The sequence below is a fragment of the Engraulis encrasicolus genome, chromosome 2, assembly GCF_034702125.1.
Source record: "Engraulis encrasicolus isolate BLACKSEA-1 chromosome 2, IST_EnEncr_1.0, whole genome shotgun sequence".
In the NCBI taxonomy this organism is placed as follows: domain Eukaryota; kingdom Metazoa; phylum Chordata; class Actinopteri; order Clupeiformes; family Engraulidae; genus Engraulis; species Engraulis encrasicolus.
The window spans coordinates 3,728,997-3,750,090 of record NC_085858.1 but is presented as its reverse complement, the minus strand read 5'-3'; the positions used below and the strand labels follow the sequence as shown (position 1 = coordinate 3,750,090).

Sequence of the window (21,094 nt, the reverse complement as noted above, 5' to 3'; positions counted from 1 at the left end):
GTTATCGAAAAATAACAGACGTGCGAACGTTGGGGAGCCCCGTTGAAATGAATGGAGCATTCGACCGATGACGTCACACCATATAATACTGACAGTTATTCCACTGCGTACCTGCCTGCGCAAGGATTGCCTTCGGTTTGTGACATTTGATTACAAGTAGCAAGCAACAAATCTATAAAGTTAATGTTAGCTAATATTGCTTATTACCTGATCTACAGTTGCCGCTACCCAAAAAATGTAAGGGAACACAATATGATAATTACCTCATGGCGTCGTTGAGGCCCTGGCGGAGCATGTCTTCTGCTCGCCTCCAGGGGGCGTGGCCGGGGCTGAAGAGCTGAGCCACCACATTGGTGCAGGCCTGTAGCTCCATGCCCAGGGGGTTCCCACTGATGCACAGCTTGGCCAGGGACAACTGTGGGGGGGAGGAGAACACACAGGGCATTAGTATAGTATTAGTAACGCAGTGCTATAGTATGCCACTGATGCACAGCTTGGCCAGGGACAACTGTGGAGGGAGGGACAACACAGGGCATTAGTAACGCTATACTGCTGTAAATCCCACTGATGCCAGGGACAACAGTGTTGACACACAGGACAGTAACGCTATACTATGTCAAGTATCAAGTCAATCAGTCAATCAAGTCAAGGGTTCCCAACGATGCACAGCTTGGCAATGGACAACTGCGGAATAACGTGCACACACGCAAAGCATCGTTATCACACGGTGAGCAGACGGAACGTCTTCTGATCGGCTGAGGAGGTGTCCTTTATTCCCCAAGAGCAGGACACCTATGATGTCATGCAGGCGTCTAAGTAGCTTCTTTTCGAACTTTCTAGCAAAGTGCCGTTACTAATTCTAAACTGCAGGTTGCTATGGCCAAGACCCCGTCGTTAATTCTATCGCATCTGGTTGTAAAGTCAAAAACCCAGTCTTTAGTTCTACCGCATTTGGTTGTGAAGTTGCCCCGACGTTCTGCACGCGTCCTTACATGCCTCCAATAGAGGCACGTCTCACTAGATTAGGAAGTGGTGCCCATAGCAACGTACCAAGCACAGTGGTTAATCTACTTTCCCACGAAGCCTTAGATCAACATATTAATAAATTAATACTTAAATGCTGGTAACCGGGTGATAAGCGGAATAGCTTTTAATATGCTGTTGTGTCGCAATTGGGAGGGAAAGTGGAAAACAGCGATCCTAGCGGTTACGTTCCAAACACCAGGGTGATCCTATTGAAACTCCCATAGACAAGTTTTTAAAAAAATCCCACAAAGATATGACTTGGAACTATAACACCAGACACATTTTTCAGCGTACACAGTAGCATGAACTACTACCTGTGAAAATCTCAAGTCATTTTTTGCCCTTTTAAGAAAAATAGAAATTGTGCCAATCTGGTCGGAAACGGACTACAGCTCCCAGCATGCTGTGCTTCGCGCCTCGTTGACAACACAGAGAAACAAATGAACGCGAACGAACGCAAGTTCTTCGCATATCTTCACATTCTTGTAATCCTATGAGTTCCACATTGTCTTCTTATTACACATATATACACGCGACCATTTTGGTATGGTTTTAAATTCTCTAGTAGATATGATGGCTTCTGTGGTGACGAGTAACCACCTCTCTGGCTCATGTTTGGCTATGCTAATTTGGCTATGCTAATTACATGGAGTAAACAAGCCACACATGCCAGTCAGTGTAGTTCTGTATTAGCTTTTTAAAGAATATTAAAATCAGCTCAGATCAGTGAAAAACCGAACATTTTACCACCTGGTTCGATAAAACGGGCCAACATGCCCATAATATGACTGCCACTACTTCTACTTCGTCGTCAGGGCCGAGATGTAATTTTTCAAAGAAAAAAAACATTCATTTGTTGCAGGGGGTTGGAACGTTGCCAGCAGGGGGCGATGAGATTACTTTCCCTCCCTATGGCAAGCAGACAGCGTGGTGGATGAAATGGAGTTTGTGGTGGGCTGCCTTGCCTATGCAATTGAGACTGGGGAGACAAATTAACATGCACGAAAAAGTGTGTGCGCGGCACACTCACCTGTGCTTCCCAGCATCCTTTGGCAGCGTAGTCCCTGAGCAGCCTCATGGACTGGAGGTAGCGGCCGGGATCAGTCATCTGGAATACAGGAAGTGAGGTCATATGTTTATAATGACAACGGGAGAATGTGTCCTGCATACCTTCAAAAGACTTTCTGTGCAGGTGAAGTTATTTCAAGAGGAAGCAGTTTTAGGTTGCGGAAAAGCACAACACTGACAATTACGGTGAAGGTCTGACTGACCAAAACAGCTGATTTGACCGTAATTGTTGTAGTGGTCCCACACTCTAAAAAGAATGTGTAGAATTACAAACATATACTGGAGGAATTATCATATATACACTTTTGACCACTGTCAAATAAAAGGCAAAATAGAGCAGCTACTTTCCATGTAATTAGTATTTTTGTGTGCGTGTCTACCATCTACTTCCATATTTCAGTAGTATTGATGTTGTAAATGTGTACTGTGGTAATGTGTAATGTGGTACAATGTGCCCTAGTGGGGGTACTAAAGTAAGCGTTTTCATCAAAACGGGTAGCAGATTTTATCTTACAAACACACATTCATTAATGGGTCGAGGCTAGTAAGTTTTCTTTTCTACCAGCCAAACTGGGTTTTCACCAGCATTTGGCCAGTTTGCGGACGTTCATTTAGAGCCCTGGTGAAGTGTAATGTAAAGCTGCGTGTCTCACCGCCAGGCGTCTCCGGTGCTCCCACAGCAGGTACGCGCTCTGCACAGAGCCACTGCAGGCTGACATCTCCAGCATCTGCAGGGCCTGCTCACGCTTCTCCTCGTCCTGGAAAACACACAAGCATGCACAGAGGAGGGTGAGAATTGTGCACATCCCAGGAAAAGGTAATGGACAAAGATTGACTGCAGGTTTGGAGTTCTGCACATGTAAGATTTTAAAATATATATATTTTAAGCTTTATTTGTATTTTTGTTATTTTTAATTCCATGACTGTATTGACATGAAGACAATGGTCGAAAGATAATACAGGGTATCTGCACATTTTTCATCACCCAATTTAATGCTTTTTAATACCATTTTCAAGACCTCCAACATTAAAATTAATACCACTACACGGGTGTGCGTGTGTGTGTTACATGGTATAATATTACATTGCTATAATGTAATGCAATACATACATTCACACTGCTCACTGTGTTATTTTATTCTCATTGCCTGCTCCCTAGTCACTTTCTGCACCAGATGTTTGTCATGACTTGTCAAAGAGGTTTCTGTATGTTGCGGGAGTTTTCATGAAATCGGCCCCTTCCTTAGATAATTCATTATACCTATACCGTAATTTCAAATCAAGTAGCCAGCATCTGTGTAACTCCATGTGCTAAAATATTCTTCAGTTTATCTGGCTGCTGCATAGGTGGGCCCAAACTCAAATTCCCTAGTCATTTTTGTGCTTCATTTAACCATAGAGCTGACAACAAAAAAGAGTGAGGTGGCGCGCACACACACTACCCATTAGTTTAAAACATCATTAACCAAAAAGTCATCCAAAACTGAAACAATTTCAAAATTGTGTATATTTGAAAAGTTTGATGACATTTCATGAAATACCTTCAATATAAAAATTAAAAATGGATCAACAATTCATCTTTTATAATGGATAAATATTGTAGTGCAGTGCACCTTAGTCTAGGAGAGATAACACCTGTGGCGTCAAAAGGGTTAAAAGGGAACGACTGCTCAGCTCTGGACTGCTCCTCCTGTTTGTTCCCCCCAGCTCCATCAGAGACAGTAGTAGGCGTTCTACTTTCAGTTTAGCAAGTCGTTCTTCAGAGTGGGAGCAAAGGAACAGCAGCAGTGGAACTTAATATGAATTTCACAAACATTTCCCTAACCGCGTACACGCGGCGACTGGAATAGCGATGCGAACACCACGCGGTTACCGATTTGGACGATCCTCGCATACCCACATTGCAACATTTAGCCTCGTAGAAAACACTCCGTTACTCGCCCGATTTATGTTACATTTTACACGCATTTCCACCGCTTGCAACTTCACAACACTCGTGCTCACTTCGGATTGCATAAGCATCTGACAGCATCAAATAATACGCCACGAAGCTCGAGGACACTTTGAAGTAGCATATTGTATGAATGCATTCATCATGCATTCATGAAATTATATGCGTTAGCAAACACAAACCTAAACGAGAGGGCATGGCTAACATTAGGAGAAGGAGCATTATAGAGCACAAGCAGGCTAGATGACGAGATACAAAGTTTGAAAACAATGCAGTCATTTTAAGACTTACGCTTTCGACGAGTAAACTGGCACCACAGATATAGCTTCCACGCTGCATATTGGTTGATGAAAGTTGATGAAGTTTCACTTTCAACTGTACTGCGGTCAGTCACACGCACTGTGGTGGATGGGATTTAGCCTACTAAGTCAGCCATCGCCATCATCCAGTAGGGGGATCCGAACGATAGGGTCTGCTACCCCGGCGGGCCTGTCACTATCGAGTGCATTGTTTACCCCAGGCATGACTGACAGTCTCGAAACCTTGTTGCCGCCTTATAGTTATGAAACAATGTTTTTACGGAAGACTGTCCAGGCATCTATATTTTAATACATTGTGTCTGGGTGAAATTTAATGCCAGGCCTTTTCATATTTAATGCCACACCTCAAAAAATAGCTAAATTTAATGCTTTTCACGGCCTTAAATCACATGTTCTAAATTTAATGCTTTTTAATGCTTTTTAATGCACCGCGGGGACCCTGTAATCATGCCATGGATTTTTTAAGTCTGTGGACTCAGACCCTCATAAACCGAACAACTAATCTTGTAACATCAGTTTTCCTGAAGCACTCATTACCAAAATGTTATCTTCCATCATTGGTGAAGTAAACACGCTGGGTTTAAGTTACTGAGTTCATCAATACATCCATTAATCACTAACGATTAACCATCAACACAATAATCTAATAACCTAATCACTATCACCCATCAAAGAATGAGTCAATCCACTCACAATACATTAACCTACTGGGAATATAGAGAAAATGTATGAGCCTCAGTTAATAATCACAAAAGACAAAGTGGATACTCACATCAAAGAGCTGAAGCACTCTCGCCAGGGAGTGTAGGAGGGCTCCTCTCTTCTCCTGCATGCAAACAAAACACTCAAGTTGGTGGAGGTGACATTTCTAAATAGTACACCTTTTCAACATTACTTGACTGCACACATTTGCAGATGAGTGGGCTTACCTTGTGCCAAGGGGTGAGTTGGACAAAATTAATGAACAGTATTTACACTACCAAATACAATGTCAATATTCAATTAAATACTGTACAAATGACACTGTAGGTTACAAACAGCCTCTGGGTATTATGAAGTCCTTACCAAGTTGTTACTTAGCCACATACAGCATTCATAGTTACCTTCCTTTTTATATCTTTGTGGCTTTGGCACAATTAGGCACAATCCCTGGTGCTGAACAAGAGGTTCACACACTCCTTTGGATTTTTCTTCCTTAAGGTCTTCTTTCTTTTTATTCATTCACTGGCATGAAAACATCATGGCAATAAATAAAAGAACTAGAAGAAAAAAATCCAAGGAGTGTGCAAACTTTTTTTCAAAAACATTCCATACACAACCCCTCACCTTGTTGGCGTCGGACTCGGCGCGGAGGCGTTCGTAGACCACGGCCTTGCAGCAGCTGCCGGAGGGCGACCAGGGCGGCCGGATGAAGACCCAGACAAAGGGGTCAGCCGTCAGGGGCCGCAGGCTCTCCGCCAGGCTGAAGTAACGTGATGCTTTCCTGCCACATACATCAGCCCTGCCCTCGTCACTCAGGGAGGCTACATGGGCAGAGGAGAGTAGAGAAACTGTCATACTTCAAGAGGGGAATTAGTGTGTCTTCCAGCAGCATACATACAACACACATTGCACAGACCCTACAGCTCACTGTGTGTGCGTGTACAGAGAGTAAGGGCACGATCACACAGACCGTGGATTTCTGCCTACAATCTGCGATGCGCGTCCAGCTGATTAATCAGAAGTGACCACACCGAGCGTGGATCCACTGCCCATTCGAATGCGGTGACTAGGCAACGTAACGACTCAACTGTCACTCGCAACATAGCCTAATCGATGGTGTTGCGTCATTAAATGTTGTGAAAACATACATAAATGCTTTGTCCATTCACCTATGTAAAATTAATAGAAGACAAGCTCTTTTCTTGCTCTCCTAATGTTGGATAGTGAATCTGATATGAATGTTGCTAACGGTAGGTTTTCCGCCTTGAGTTGAATTTTTTTCAACTCGATCCGCCCGGCGCGGAGAGGCGGAGAATCCGCAACCCGCCTTGTGCTGATATTAGACGCGTAATCCGCTCATTTTCATTGACAAACAATAGAACACATCCGCTTCCTACTGTAAAATCCGCAGTCTGTGTGATCGCACCCTTAGTTGGTATTCCCTTTAGACTCAAACACTTACGTCCTTCGTTGTACAAGTAGGCAATTCCTAACTTCACAGCAGCTTCAAAGTTCCCCTTTTCGGCAGCCCTGAAAGATAATGAAGGACAAGAATTAAACGATTTCTATTACACCAGTAAATGGCCAATCCTAGCACCACCCGAGCCATAAGAAAACGGAGCAGTTCGGCCCAGACTGCCATGTAGCGAAATCAGTACAAATCAGAGCTATGTTGCAGCCCTAACAAGAAAGTTACAAGCTGAAGAGTCCCATTCATGACTGAAGGCATCAGAATTTTTTTAAAAAAAGGCAGGGACCAACCTTTCAAACAGCCAGAGGCTGTCGGGTGAGGGCCACTGGTCCTGGAAGCTAACTTTCGCCCACACACTGGCATGTCCGTCCACTAGGTCTCGCAGCCGAGGGTGCACCTGTAAAAGAGCATCGTTAGCCACAGACTGGACATACACAGCTTAATAATTTCTAGTTCTGCTCCTCTTACTAAGATTCATAGGGCACACGTTGTTTTTTCAATGACAGTGGGAATATGTTAAATTACAATAGATTTAGCTGATGCTATAATCCAAAGCAATTTGCAGACACTACAGGGTATTGGTTACATTCACTGGAGCAATGGGGTCTTAGGTGCCTTGCTCAGGGGCGCTTCAGCTATTGAGACAGAAGGGGTTGGTAAGGGTGGGCACTGAACCTGAACCTACAACCTTGTGATCCACATAGTCCAACTCCCCAAACATTACACCAAGGCTGCCCATATGTGTGCTAATTAAATGAACTCACAGCTCTGACAGCCAATAGATCTTCAGCAGACAGACACTGCAACACACACAAGATGACTTCTTCAGGCAGGGACAGCAGGGTTTGGGTCGTCACTCTCTTGCGCACCCGCTTTCGAGCTGGCACTGAGAAACATTTGGCACACCTGCAATGGAGCACTGAAAAAAGAGGGAGCACAAAGTGACCTAGTTTAACAAACTGCTGGAGATTAAATAGAAAAAACAAAAACATCCTTGCAAGGTTAGAACTGAAGTGTCATAATATAGACCCATAAATAAGGCTGGCTTGGAAAAAACATAGAGTATTTATATACAGTCCACAATGGGCAACATCTGTTTGCCCACAGTGGTTAGTGTCCAAATACCTTGTTAGTTCAGAGATACTGTGATGCATTCGTGTTGCACGGTCAATCACAAGGCGAAACTCTACGCTTGCCATGATGATACCCATCACACCACCCACCTGTTGATACGCTAAGTTTGAAAGATGACTTCATGGCATACCACCAAGTTACTCAGATATATAAAACTCAGTTCACATATTAAAGTTTTAACTGATACCCAAGTCAGCGAGCTAGTACCGGACACTTCAGCTATTTGCTAGTTTCTGGCTCGATGGATGTGCAACCTTTCACTGCTTCTCGATAGGCGTCTGAATAGCATACCCTTCTTCAATTAATGTTGTTCCTAATGTTGTTCCCCTAATGTTAAAGTTATGTTTACAAAACAAACAGTAGTTAAACTAGGATCAGTGAGCTAGCAAATGGATAAAGTTGGGCTGACAACCGCCTAACCCCCAACTCTCTGTAGTGACTAACCGATAACATGGTTGGTGTTGAAAACAAAACAAAACGGCAAGCGCACTTAAATGTAACTCATACATGCAAGTATTATTACATAATTAGTATAAAGTATAACTACTAACATTGCGCAACAAATTAAACATTTAGCAAGTCCCGCTTCCCACTTACCGCCCGCTTTCATATCTGCTGCCTGCTTTTCGACCTTCATACATGCATCTCCCTGCTAGATCCTCCCGGCTGTTTAGCACCGCCCGCGCGGAAGAGTTTAAACATCAACTAAAGAACTCGATTGGTCAAAACAGTAGTACGCCCACTGAGGTCCTTGCAAGCCTCCTATTCGCCACAAGGGAGATGAGAGGATCCCATTGGTTCATAAGCTTGACTGTTAAAACGGGAAAACCGTCGATTGGTTACATGAACGCTATTTCGAATTACGCGAACCTGAATCACTGGTCTGATTGGATAATGAATATTATGAAGCATTTGCCGGTGCAGTTACTGTGCCAAATGCGTTTAAAGGTCCAACACAGGTGCACTTTTGAATAAATAATTTAACACAGTACTTTTTTAATTACTATTTAATAGCGTATATAGGTATAAACGTAAAAAACTGACGTATTTGAACTCTGCTTTGCGTTTCCAGGGGTGTATTTGAATTAATTGTTACAAAATAGCGCCCCCTTTCAAGTTGTGTGTGTAAACATTCAATAGCCCATTGTGCCTCACTATTGTTGTAATTTATTTGGCTACACTTACTGGTGAAGTGTTTCAACTTCATTAAAGTCCACATACACAAAAGTCTTTTGTTTAAATGTTTTAAGTATGAACAAACACGTCCATAATGGTCAATATTTATATCTATTTTTTTGTCTAGTTAGGGCACTGACTCCTCTTCCCAGCAGAGGGAGCTGAAAGGCATGGTCTTACACAGCTCACAGCTGATCTGAGGCCACAAGCACAAGTCAAGGACAGGAGTTTGGATAATGGATTGTGGACATGGAAAAAATGGGACCAAATAATTACAATTAGACCTTATGTCCCGCATTGATTACTGTAATTCTCTCCTCTTTGGTCTCCCTCAAAAATCTCTCCACAAGCTCCAACTGGTCCAGAACTCAGCTGCCCGCATCATTACAAAAACCCCTTCCTGTCACCATATTACCCCTGCACTGCAACATCTCCACTGGCTCCCTATCAAATATAGAATTCTTTTTAAAATACTTCTCCACACCTTCAAGGCTATCCACAATCTTGCCCCCCCTTATCTATCTAATCTTATTCACATTGCTGTTCCCTCCCGCCCCCTCCGTTCCTCTTCCTCCATTCTCCTCTCTGTCCCCTCTGCCCGTCTTAATACCATGGGGAATAGAGCTTTTAGCTGCTCTGCTCCTCAGCTGTGGAATGCCCTTCCCCCTGACATCCGCAATATTGACTCTCTGCCCCTTTTCAAATCCAGGCTAAAAACCCATCTGTTTCAAATAGCCTATTCTTTATGATTCTTAAACTCTGTTTTATTTTATTTTATTTTCATTTTCATTAAAAAAATGTATTCATTTATTTATTTTTGTTTAAAATTCTGTTTATGTGTCTTGTTTTATTTTTGTTTCTCTCTGTACAGTGTCCTTGAGAGTTTTGAAAGGCGCTTTCAAATAAAATGCATTATTATTATTATTATTATCATTATGTGGCTGAAGGGCAGCTGACGCTCTCTCTCTCTCTCTCTCTCTCTCTCTCTCTCTCTCTCTCTCTCTCTCTCTCTCTCTCTCTCTCTCTCTCTCTCGCCCTCTCTCTCGCCCTCTCTCTCGCCCAGCAGAAGATTTAGGCTCCACACATAGTCTGGCGAAACCCACCTAGCTCAGTTCGCTCACGGTTTAGCCAATCAGCAAACAGTTGAGAGTGGTGACGCAGAACTCTGATTGGTTAAGGTAACACTATTCATACTTTTTTTTTGATATTTGTATGCTTTGCGACACTATAGTATAGTCATGCTAATAAATCACAATACGAGTTTTAATTTGAATTCAGAAATTTAATGGCTGAGTAAGATCAACTGTCTCCCACCCTCCATGGAGACAGATTCCTCTTAGCTTTCGCCAGACTGTTGGATTTATTTACATTATATAATACTTACAGACTTACAGATATCACAGGGTATTGGTTACAGTGCTTGGAGCAGTGTAGGGATAGGTGCCTTGCTCAAGGGCATTTCAGCCATGGAGGGGGGAAGGGATTGGTAAGGGTGGGGATTGAACCAGCAACCATGTGAGCTCCAGTCCTAGTCCCTAACCATTCCACCATGGCTGCCTCTCTGTTTAAGACAGCATGTTTAAGCATGTACTGAAAAGGTGCTGATTATTACAATGAAAGGATGTTACCAATGATGAGGTCAACACACTGATGAACAAGTCAATGCAACATATTGCCAGAGCTGTCCAAAGTAAAAGTAAATGCATGGTGTAAGACTAAGTACAACACTAACACATGATATTACATAGCTGTTACACCACTTACTCTATTATAATGAGGCACTAAATAAATGCAAACACTTCCAGATTCTCAGATGTGAGCATCTTTGAGTTTTGACCATTCGTAACAAGAACTTCAAAGTACACAGTAAAACATTACAAGCCAGTGAAACGTCAAAAAGGAAGTTCCCCTACTCCCCTACTAAGTTTGTAAGTTAACTCAACTCGAGACTTAACTCAATTTGAGGCTTTCTCAAGTTGAATCAACTTAAAAACTTAAGGCAACAGGGCACCTTACTTTTTTACGTGCAACTAGCTACACCGTTTTACAGTGTAACTTGTTCACAGTAGGTTATTGTTAGTCCTCCCAAGTGGTGACAAGTTTACGACATACGTCATAAGGTGTGAGTACCTCCATGTGTCTAAATCTGAAATATTGGTTAAGGTCACCTTATTCGTCGTGATGAATAACAAATATAACCTCAAAAGTAAGTCATAATGTGTTGTTTTGCACACCTCAGACAGAGGGCTATTGTTTTGGATAGTCTAAGAAGGAGGCTGTGTATGTGACGCAAGTGAGAGGGGGGAGGCACAGGGAGCTGGCGTGGCACTGTACTGTGGGTATGGGCAGGCACAGGCTGAGAGGGGGACAGCAGAGGGACCCAGAGCATGTGGTACCCTGCTGTGGATATAGCAGCCTGGGAGGGGGGTGGTGGAGGGAATGTGGTACCCTACCGTTGATATGGTGGCTATGGGCACAGGCTGAGAGGGGGGTTGCAGAGGGAGGGGGTACCCATACTACAGGCTGGGTGGTGGAGGGAGGGAGTGTGGCACGGTGGTGGATATGGACAGCCTAAGAGGAGGGTGGCAGAGGCATGTGGTATCCTACTGTGGGTATAGAAGCAGCAGAGTGAGGGAGTCTCGTGTCGTAGCGTAGAGTAGTGTGATGGATATGGAGGTAGTCATAGCGCACCATGTAGTGTGGGATACGGTGACGGTGGTGGATATGGGTACATGGGGTGCCAGAGGGAGTGTCGTGTCGTTGTGTCGTGTCGTAGTGTACAGTGGTGGATATGGTGACGGTGGTGGATATGGGTACATGGGGTGCCAGAGTGAGTGTCGTGTCCTGTCGTGTCGTGTCGTGTCGTAGCCTACTATGGTGGATATGGTGACGGTGGTGGATATATTAGGTGGCAGAGGGAGTGTCTTGTCGTAGCGTACCGTGGTGAATATGGTGACGGTGGTGGTAGAGGGGGCATCGTGTCATGCCGCACTGTGGTGTCTATGGGCACAGGCTGCTGCTCAATGGGGGACAGGTGGCGTCGGATTCACACTGAGCCTCGTGGGTGTTTGAGCGTCATCCTCCACACTGGCCCCTTTCCCTCTGCTTGCTCTGTGTACACACGACACACACACACACACACACACGCGCGCGCACACACACACACACACACACGCGCGCACACACACGCGCACACACACTTTGCGTCACTGAGAATATGGCTGGAAAACAACATTGAAATACAAAGCTATTGTATATTGAGGTATCAACAAGTTTATGTCTTGATGTCGTAGACATGCAGTATGTCACATAAATGAGTGCACCCCTCAAATTTCTCCAGATTTGTAAGAATCATAATTCTTAATTTGCATGAAGTATCTCTTTTCATGGGACAACATAAATAAATTCCACCATGACACAATAAACATTTGTACAATTTTATATAATTCTTAATGTGCAAGAAGTATATCTTTTCGAAACATTTACGAAATTTCACCTTTTGACACAATGAACAGTAGCCAGCACACAACTTATATAGCCACTTCAAGTTATTGTTCACTCAAATAATTCGATATACAGCCATTAATGTCTCAAAATGTACCTCATGGAAAGAATGTCCCATGGAAAGATATGCAATATGTATTACAAATCTCCAGAAACGTGAGGGGTGTGCACTCACTTCTGTGACATACTGTAGATGTCCTGATGTCCTGCAGTACATAAACTACTCTGAAATCATTCCATGACAGTGTTGATTGGATGCGTCTTGCGTGTGAAGTTAGCTGAGGTAAAAGAAGTCTGTGGTTATTGACATGATTTAAAATGCCCATTCATAAAGTTAGGCCTATGGTACAGATTGGTTATGTCTAGACGCAGTTAAGCATTCATTAACTTCATCATAGAATCCTAGGATAGGAATGTATGTATGTATGTGTGTGTGTGTGTGTGTGTGTGTGTGTGTGTGTGTGTGTGTGTGTGTGTGTGTGTGTGTGTGTGTGTGTGTGTGTGTGTTACAGTGCATTCACAAGGAGATTGTGCTCCTTTTCCTCTTCCTCATCAACATGAGCATCCATTTCTGATAAGATTAGGCAGGATCATAAGGATGGAGTAATGTTTTCTCATTTCTAAATAAGTCATGACAATCCCACTAGTCACAAAACGAAAATGTGGAGTAGAGCAGTGGTTCCCAACCTTTTTCTTAAGGGACCCATGTTTCTACTATTGTAAGCTTTGGTGACCCAACCACACAAGCGCCCGCACGAGACGGAGTCACAAGATGCCCTCTGTTTCCTGTGGAAACTAATTTTTTGGTCAAATATAGAATAAATGTTTAATGTAGCACTTACAATTTGTTGCTTCTATTCATTTATTAGTTAAATGCTTTGTCATTTATTCAATATGGGCAATATACAGTCCCAAGAAAAAGTTTGTACACCCTTTGAAATTTCTGACCTTTCTGTCAAAATTGGTCATAAAACATGGTCCGATCTTCCCGGAAATCACAAGAAGGAACAACCAGAGTCTGCTTTAACGGATTCAACCCAAACATTTACAAGTTTTCATATTTTCATTGGCCATAAGATGTAAACATTCACAGGACAGCAAGGCATAAGTAAGTACACCCTTGCATTCAATAGGTTTTAATCCTAAATTAGTCGCAATAACCTCAACCAGATGTTTCCTGTAGTTGCAGATCAGATTAACAAAACAATCTGGATGTATCTGGTCTCCCTCTTCTTTACAAAACTGCCTCTCGTCAGCAAGGTTTGTGGGATGTCTGGAGTGCATCGCTTTCTTGACTTCATGCCATATAATCTCAATTGTTTTTTGTCAGGGCTTTGACTGGGCTATTCCAGAATGTGTATTTCATTATTATGAAGCCATTCTAAAGTCGATTTGCTTCAAAAGTATGGGTTGTTGTCACATTTTCAGCACCCATCCTCTTGTGTGCTTCAACTGTGTGACAGACTACCTCACTTTTTTCTGTAAAATATCTCGATAAACTTCTGAATTCATTGTTCCACTGAAAATAGCTAACTGAAAAGGGCCTGAGGCAGCAAAGTAGCCGCATATAATGATGTTCTCGCCACCATACTCAAAGGTGGAGATGATGTTTTGGTGAAGGTGCGGTTCTCCAGTTCTCCTCCAAACATGACATTGTGTGTTCCCTTGAACAATTCAACTTTGATTTCAACGTTGGTCTACAGAATATTTTGCAGTAATTCTATGAAGCATATAAATGCTTTTTCGCAAACCTCAAAGGTGCAGCAATATTTTTTTGGACAGAAACCCCATTCATTTTAGATTGGCAGAATGAATCCCATTTTTAGCGATTCTGGGTTACATCTCCTCTTCTGAGTATGGTGGCGGGAGCATCATTATATGCGGCTACCTTGCTGCCTCAGGCCCTTGACAGTTTGCTATTATCAGTGGAACAATGAACTCAAGTTTATTGTGATATTTTACAGAAAAAACGTGAGGTAGTCTGTCACACAGTTGAAGCACACAAGAGTATGGGTCCTGAAATGTGACAACAACCCACTTTAGAAGCAAATCGACTTTAGAATGGCTTCATAATAATGAAATACACATTCTGGAATAGCCCAGTCAAAGCCCTGAAAAAAAAAACAATTGAGATCATATGACATGAAGTCAAGAAAGCTATGCACTCCAGACATCCCACAAACCTTGCTGACGAGAGGCAGTTCTCTAAAGAAGAGGGAGACAAGATACAAACAGATTGTTTTTTAAATCTGATCTGCAACTACTGGACAAGTCTGGTTGATGATATTGCCACTAACTGAGGGTTAAAACCTACTTAATGCAAGGGTGTACTTACTTATGCCCTGCTCTCCTGTGAATGTTATGGCCTTATGACCAATAAAAATATGATAACATGTAAATGTTTGGGTGGAATTAATTAAAGCAGACTCTGGTTGTTCCTTCTTATGATTTTGGGGAAGATCAGACCATGTTTTATGACCAATTTTGACAGAAATGTAAGATATTTCAAAGGGTGTACTAACTTTTTCCTGGGACTGTATATATTTAAAATGAAACCCCTTAAAATCAAGAGGGCTCCGTGACCCCCTGTGGATCTTTGGTGACCCATAAGTTGGGTCCCGACCCATAGGTTGGGAACCACTGGAGTAGAGGAATAGCCAAACTGCCCTCTCACCTTCTTTCATCACTTTACATCTATGTATGTATGTATGTATGTATGTATGTATGTATGTATGTATGCATGTATGCATGTATGCATGTATGTATGTATGTATGTATGAATGTGTGTTTGTATGTATGTATGCAGGGCTCTAAATTAACGCACGCCAACACGCCAAATGCGGGTGAAAAATCATTTTGGCTGGTAGAAAAAATCATCCACTAGCCAAATTGGCCGGTAGCGCGTGCCCGACTGAATGTTAAACAGCTGCACGCACAGATCTGTAGCTGCCGTCTGAGTAACGTCAAAACGTCGCCTACATTACCCATGAACATTAGTCCTACCGTCATGATGTAGCCCACACACCCATTGGCTGACCGTTAATCACAATAAGGCAGCCTCACATCCATTGGCTGCGTGTTTGATACCCGCGCGCTGGAACTAGTGTTGATAAAATATGTTCAATTAGCGGACTAGCGCGGATTACTTTGGTTTTGTAGGTTTTGGTCTGATGAAAAATAATGTGGCAGTGGTTAAAGCACGGTTATGTGTCGATGAATGCAAGTAACAGTAGCGTTGTGACAGTGAAATAGAGTATTGGTGGAGCGAAAACGGCGCGCGTGAGTGGAGGGACAGGAGTTTTAGAACAGCTGTCTGTCAAAACAGTGTCGTTGCCGTCAGAAGCCGTCTGATATTTGCGAGGTCCTCGCAACTACAAACGATGGAGTTGTCGTTTCCTAATAACGCCCACGCCATCGCAAAGACCCTGCACGGGTATGACACAAGTAAGTGAAAAAAAGATAACAAAAACTAGCGACGAAAGTAACAAAGTAAGCATGGTCTCCGTGGTGTTATTGGATATCTAGTTGACATAGCGTAACGGTAATTGTCATTCCAAGCGCATCGTAAGTAAAGCTAGTATTAATCTGACCTGGAGGAACTTGAAGGTGTCACGCAGCAGCAGCATAAACACACAATGCAGACATCATTCACGCACTGTGTGTGTGTGTGTGTGTGTGTGCGTGCGTGCGTGCATGTGCGCGCGCGCGGGGGGGTGTCTCCTGTCCTCCTCTCGTCTCTTCTCCTCCTTCATCTCTTCTCCCCTTCACCTGTCCTTCTGTGCATTGTCCATGGTATTTAACCCAATGTGTGTGAAGTGATGCTGTGTAGGGGATATGAGGTTTTGCAGTGTTTTGGTTGTGTGGTGTGTGTTTGGCTATGTTGAAAGTCTGGTATGTGTGTGACATTAGTGTTGAAGGCATGCTGTGTTTTGTGTGAGTTGTAGCTATACTGTATGTGAGGTTTGGGTGATGGTGTGTGAGGTAATAGGCTAGTGTTTGGCTGTCTGTGCAGTATATGGAAATGGAATGAAAAATAATGAAATGCAGGTAATAAAAATATAATTACTAAATAATTATAGAATAGACTGAATTATATTGAGTATAATATTTATATTGTTTATCTGTGTTGAGGACATAGCCTAGTTTAATAAAATAATTAAAAGCAACATAATTAACGCATGGTTTATTTTGGTGAGAAAAAAATGGCTAGTTGACCTTCCATTTGGCTAGTAAGAAAAAATGTCTACTAGCCAAATTGGCTGGTGGTGGAAAAAGTTAATTTAGAGCCCTGTATGTATGTATGTATGCATGCATCTATCTATCTATCTATCTATCTATCTATCTATCTATCTATCTATCTATCTATCTATCTATCTATCTATCTATCCATCTATCTATCACCCCCACCTTCATTTCCATGAACATGCACATTCACACACACAAACACCCACCATCCTGGTCTGAAGCTTTGACATCACGCCAGCAGGCAGCCTATCGGTGGTCCCCAACCGCAGTGTCTCGTCCTTGGCCCCGCCCTCACGGTGCGCTCCATATAAAGCCCCCCTCGGCTCCGGTGTCATAGCGCAGCGTGCTGTGAGAGAGGAGAGGAGAGAGGAGAGAGGGCTCACTGCAGGGGAACAGGGAAGTGAGTGGCTGACTGAGTGGGTGAGAGAGAGAGAGTGGGAACGCCGCACAGCACAGCACAGCACAGCACTGCACGTAGTATACCCACCTATACGCTGGGATAGAGAAAGACGCAGAGAGAGACAGGGAGAGAGAGAGAGAGAGATAGAGATAGAGAGAGAGATACAAGGAAAAAGAGACAGAGAGAGAGAGCGAGCGAGTGAGTGAGTACACTCTAATCCTGTACTAATGCTGTTGTCTCCATTCCTCACAAACTTGGTGGTTAATTATAGTGCGTCGTCTCTCATCCTCTTCTCCATTCACCCCCACTTTGTTTCAGCCCAACCCAAAGCAAGGCAAGGCAACACAAGGCAAGGCAACACAAGGCAAGGCAAAGCGAGGTGAGGCGAGGCAAGGCTAGGGGGCTCGTGAAAACGAGAGGTCGCTCCTCAATTCTTCTCCCTCAGTCTTCCAACCCCCTCCATCAGAAGCAAAAAAAGGCGTAACAATGGGGTGCACGGCCGGACACCCCGCCTGCCAGGCCCCCCCGGCCCCCAACACTGCCACCTTAGGACCAGGCTGCGGTGGGGATGGGGAAATGTCAGACTCGGCAGCCGCCGCCGCCGCAACTGCTGCTGCTGAGAGCCTGGAGGAAGGGAGGGGAACCCCCAAATCCCCCGAGGTGCTGTCGTCTCTGGAGCGCCTCTCGCAGGCCACGGGCGGCATGGAGAAGTCCTGGTACCGCTGCATCTTCCCCTTCGGCATCTTCTCGCTGGTGATCGGCATCGCGGGCACGGGCGTCACCTACACGTACGACGCGCTGCCCCAGACCAAGGTGGTGTCGCTGGTGCTGCTGGTGGTCGGCGTGGTGCTGGTGGCCATGGCCGTGGCCTGCTGGACGGCCCACAAGAAGAAACGCAGGAAAAAAAAGGAGAAGGGCGACCCTTCCTCTTCACGGGAGCCCGAACTGCAGAGTCCGCTATGACGGGAGGACGGGACGGGACGGGAGGAGGAGGAGGAGGAGGAGGAGGCGTGAGGAGAGAAAAAGGATTGGAAGAGGATCGGAAAGGGAAGGATTGCGAGGAGGATTTTTGTTTTTGAAAAGAAGAGAAGAGCATGTGTTGGTTATGGCTGTTTGGTCACAGCATCACTTTATTTTTTTAATGTTGTTTTTTTTGTTCTCTTCTTAAAACTACTGAAGAGCTCTGCACACCAATCCCACTCAGGACGTACAACAGCACACGCAGAAGCATGTGCACACAAACTTTCTGGATGAAAAAGTCTTTTTTGTAACCACACACACACATATAGTACATACATAGAAGCAAACATACACACACAGACACACACGGACGGACACATACGGGTCTGTGCAAGAGGCAAGTGCAGGTACGCACGCAGTTTACCGGCACTCCACAGGTATCTAGTGTCAAAACAACTCGGAAGGAGAGGCGTACACACACACACACACACACATTCTCTCTCTCTGTCTGGCACACACACACACACACACACACACACACACACACACACACACACACACACACACACACACACACACACACACACACACACACACACACACACACACGAACTGACACGCACACACACAAACACACATGGTCATTGGAGCCGGTGGGCGTGTGCTGCAAAGCGGTGGCTGCCGTCAGCTCTGGCGTCAGAGCCCTGCATTCCGTCCGGCCCGGGCATGCGAGTCTTCCGTCGGCGAAGTGGGCCAGAGGGGGCAACCCGACACTCCGCGCACCCCCAACACAGACCTCCCCACCCCCACCCTAGCGCTGCAGCACCACCACCCCCCCAACACCCCCGCCCCCCCCCTCAGCTTTGCAACCCAGCAGCCCCCACCCCCCTTTCACCCCTCACCGCCACCCCACTGCTGCTGCAGCACCACCACCACCACCATCACCACCCAGCTCTGCACCCCCCACTCCCCTCAGCTCTGCAGCCTCCCACCCCACCACACCCCACCCTCCACACCTCCACGCTGCCCCCTCTAAGTGGAGCTGACCCTCCTTGCCGTCTCGCGTCATTGGCCCCCGTCCTGTGACACCAGCGCAATGTGTGAGCTTTTTACGCAACGGGACACTGGAACATGAACTGCAGCTCGGCCGCTCTCCCCAATGACAGCTGGGAGGCAGCGATGGAGGGAATGAGCTAGTCGGAGTAACGCAGGAAAGCCCAAGCAGTGGTGTCTTTAAAAAAAAAAAGGGGGTGGGTTGCAAGGTGGCGGGGCCTGTGTGTGTATCTGTGTGTGTGTGTGTGTGTGTGTGTGTGTGTGTGTGTCTGTGTGTGTGCGTACGTGCACGCGCATGTGTCTAGCAGTGACTTTTCCATAAGTGAAAACGGACAAGAGCGGGAAAAACACTTTTCATAGACACACCATTGATCAATCAATCTTACACCTCTTACTACTTTTGTTTTTGCACATGGTACTTTGTACAAAATCAGTGATGCTTTGCGAAGTGGAGGAAACACCTGCATTTCATAGCTTAATAACCAGTTTCTCAGGACCAGAAAGATTTATCAACTCCCAGTTTCCAATCTAAGCATCAAAAGGCCTAATTTTTTCCCCAGCGGGCCTGAACAGATTGTTGGACTGGCCGACGAAGGGGAAATGTGCACAGACAACGACAGCACTAGAAGATGCTTTTTGTTCAACAAATCAACTAATCGTTTTGACATGTTTTTCTTTCTATCTTTCTTTTTTTGTTGCTCAGCAGCCTTGAGCTACATACGCAGAACTTTTTCCAGACACGGAGAGGGCAGGCACCACCACACCACACCACACCACTCTGCTCTCCCCCCTCATACGTATCTGTCAGGACTTGGAGTGGAGTGGAGCGGAGCACGCCCCCCCTTCTCACCCCTTTAACCTCAAACGTCAATGAAGACCCAACACCCCATCTTAGTTTTTCCACTGGAGATAAACCCCAACCGCCATGTGACAGGAAACTAGAGGGGACAGAATACCACCGGCCGGCACCCCTACGCACACACGCACACACACACACACACACAAAGTTATTACACATTGTTACATTTGACATCCATCAGCAGCACTACAAGCATCTGAGAAGAAAATGTAACAAAAGGAGAAATTATGCTTTTTTTGTTCTATTCTTAGCGGTATCTATTCTGTGAATTAAGGGCCAGATTTAGACGACTGGTCCTTTCCTTTTATTGTGTCTGACTCAGCCTGTCAGTATTGCTACTTACACACAGAAATGGCCATACGATATTTCTTGAAATCTGCCAAAATTTGACCAGATCCACTTAAATCTAATAACGTTTTTAGCCCTTTTTCTCTGTTGATGCCATTCATTTCGACTTTTTTTGAATGCGCATTCATTTTACGTTATATATAAACTTGACCAGCACTCTCGTCCCTGTGAACCTTCACCCCTGGAGCTCAGGATACAACAGAACGTCAGAGGAGACCCAGAGAGAAAGAGAACGAGAAAAAGAGACAGAAGCAGGGCTTGCTGCCGTCTGTGCTTCCCTTCTCCAACACAGCAGGCCATGTTCATATTCACACTTTCTTCACCCTCCACACAAGAAAAGCCATGTGCTCTGCATGCTCTGCACAGATGGCTCCTGCTCCGCAGTCTGCCAGGATGGTAAGCTCTGCTCGCTCTCTCTCTCTTTCTCTGTGTGTGTGTGTGTGTGTAGTGTATGTGTAGTGTGTGTGTGTGTGTGTGTGTGTGTGTGTGTGTGTGTGTGGTGTGTGTGTGTGTGTAGTGTGTGTGTGTTTCTTTGGGTCTATTTCTACTGCCCTCAAAACACAGAAGCAGCTCTGAGCCCTCAGGGTCCATGAGAGATGAGATGAGCGTTTGGGACACTCAGCAGAGCGAGTGACCAAGGAGGGAGCAGGGCTGCATTTTGAAGGACATTATCACGTATGTGTCAAAAAGCCTTTCCATCTGTCAGCAGTATGCAAAATGACTGCACAGGAAATGTGAGAAGGGAAAGGGGAAGGAAGGGAGAAGACGGAGGAGGAAGTCGACACGTACGCCGGCTGTAAATTAAGATCAGCTTTTCAGTGTGCGACGTCCACTTTAATCTTCTGACGAATGGACAGCACTGTGCAGTACACTACAA

General features: G+C 44.8%; 2 protein-coding genes across 5 annotated transcripts in view; one reads left to right on the top strand and one right to left on the bottom strand.

Annotated features, from left to right (window-relative positions):
* The window catches only part of ccnf (cyclin F), a 32,593-nt gene that overhangs the window by 8,129 nt on the left and 3,370 nt on the right, over nt 1-21,094 (bottom strand). For 2 of the 4 annotated variants that reach the window (XM_063219876.1, XM_063219883.1), the window contains 10 exons: nt 16,804-16,943; nt 11,788-11,959; nt 7,303-7,457; nt 6,829-6,935; nt 6,530-6,597; nt 5,692-5,888; nt 5,138-5,191; nt 2,748-2,852; nt 2,057-2,134; nt 264-415 (listed from right to left, as the gene is read on the bottom strand). In XM_063219876.1, the coding sequence (XP_063075946.1) occupies nt 264-415; nt 2,057-2,134; nt 2,748-2,852; nt 5,138-5,191; nt 5,692-5,888; nt 6,530-6,597; nt 6,829-6,935; nt 7,303-7,457; nt 11,788-11,833 (962 nt within the window). In that variant the 5' untranslated portion in view covers nt 11,834-11,959; nt 16,804-16,943. Of the gene's footprint in view, nt 1-263; nt 416-2,056; nt 2,135-2,747; nt 2,853-5,137; nt 5,192-5,691; nt 5,889-6,529; nt 6,598-6,828; nt 6,936-7,302; nt 7,458-8,269; nt 8,660-11,787; nt 11,960-13,039; nt 13,196-16,803; nt 16,944-21,094 lie in introns of those variants that run through there. The other 2 variants (XM_063219890.1, XM_063219897.1) reach the window with 2 other exon arrangements.
* Nucleotides 16,938-18,432, top strand: LOC134466033 (transmembrane protein 100). Its single transcript, XM_063219934.1, has 2 exons — nt 16,938-17,199; nt 17,316-18,432. Exon 2 carries the CDS (start codon nt 17,484-17,486, stop codon nt 17,958-17,960), a length of 477 nt encoding a protein of 158 aa, XP_063076004.1. The 5' UTR covers nt 16,938-17,199; nt 17,316-17,483; the 3' UTR covers nt 17,961-18,432.

Excerpts from the sequence above, each read along its gene's own strand:
- LOC134466033 (XM_063219934.1), top strand. The coding sequence starts at position 17,484 with ATGGGGTGCACGGCCGGACACCCCGCCTGCCAGGCCCCCCCGGCCCCC.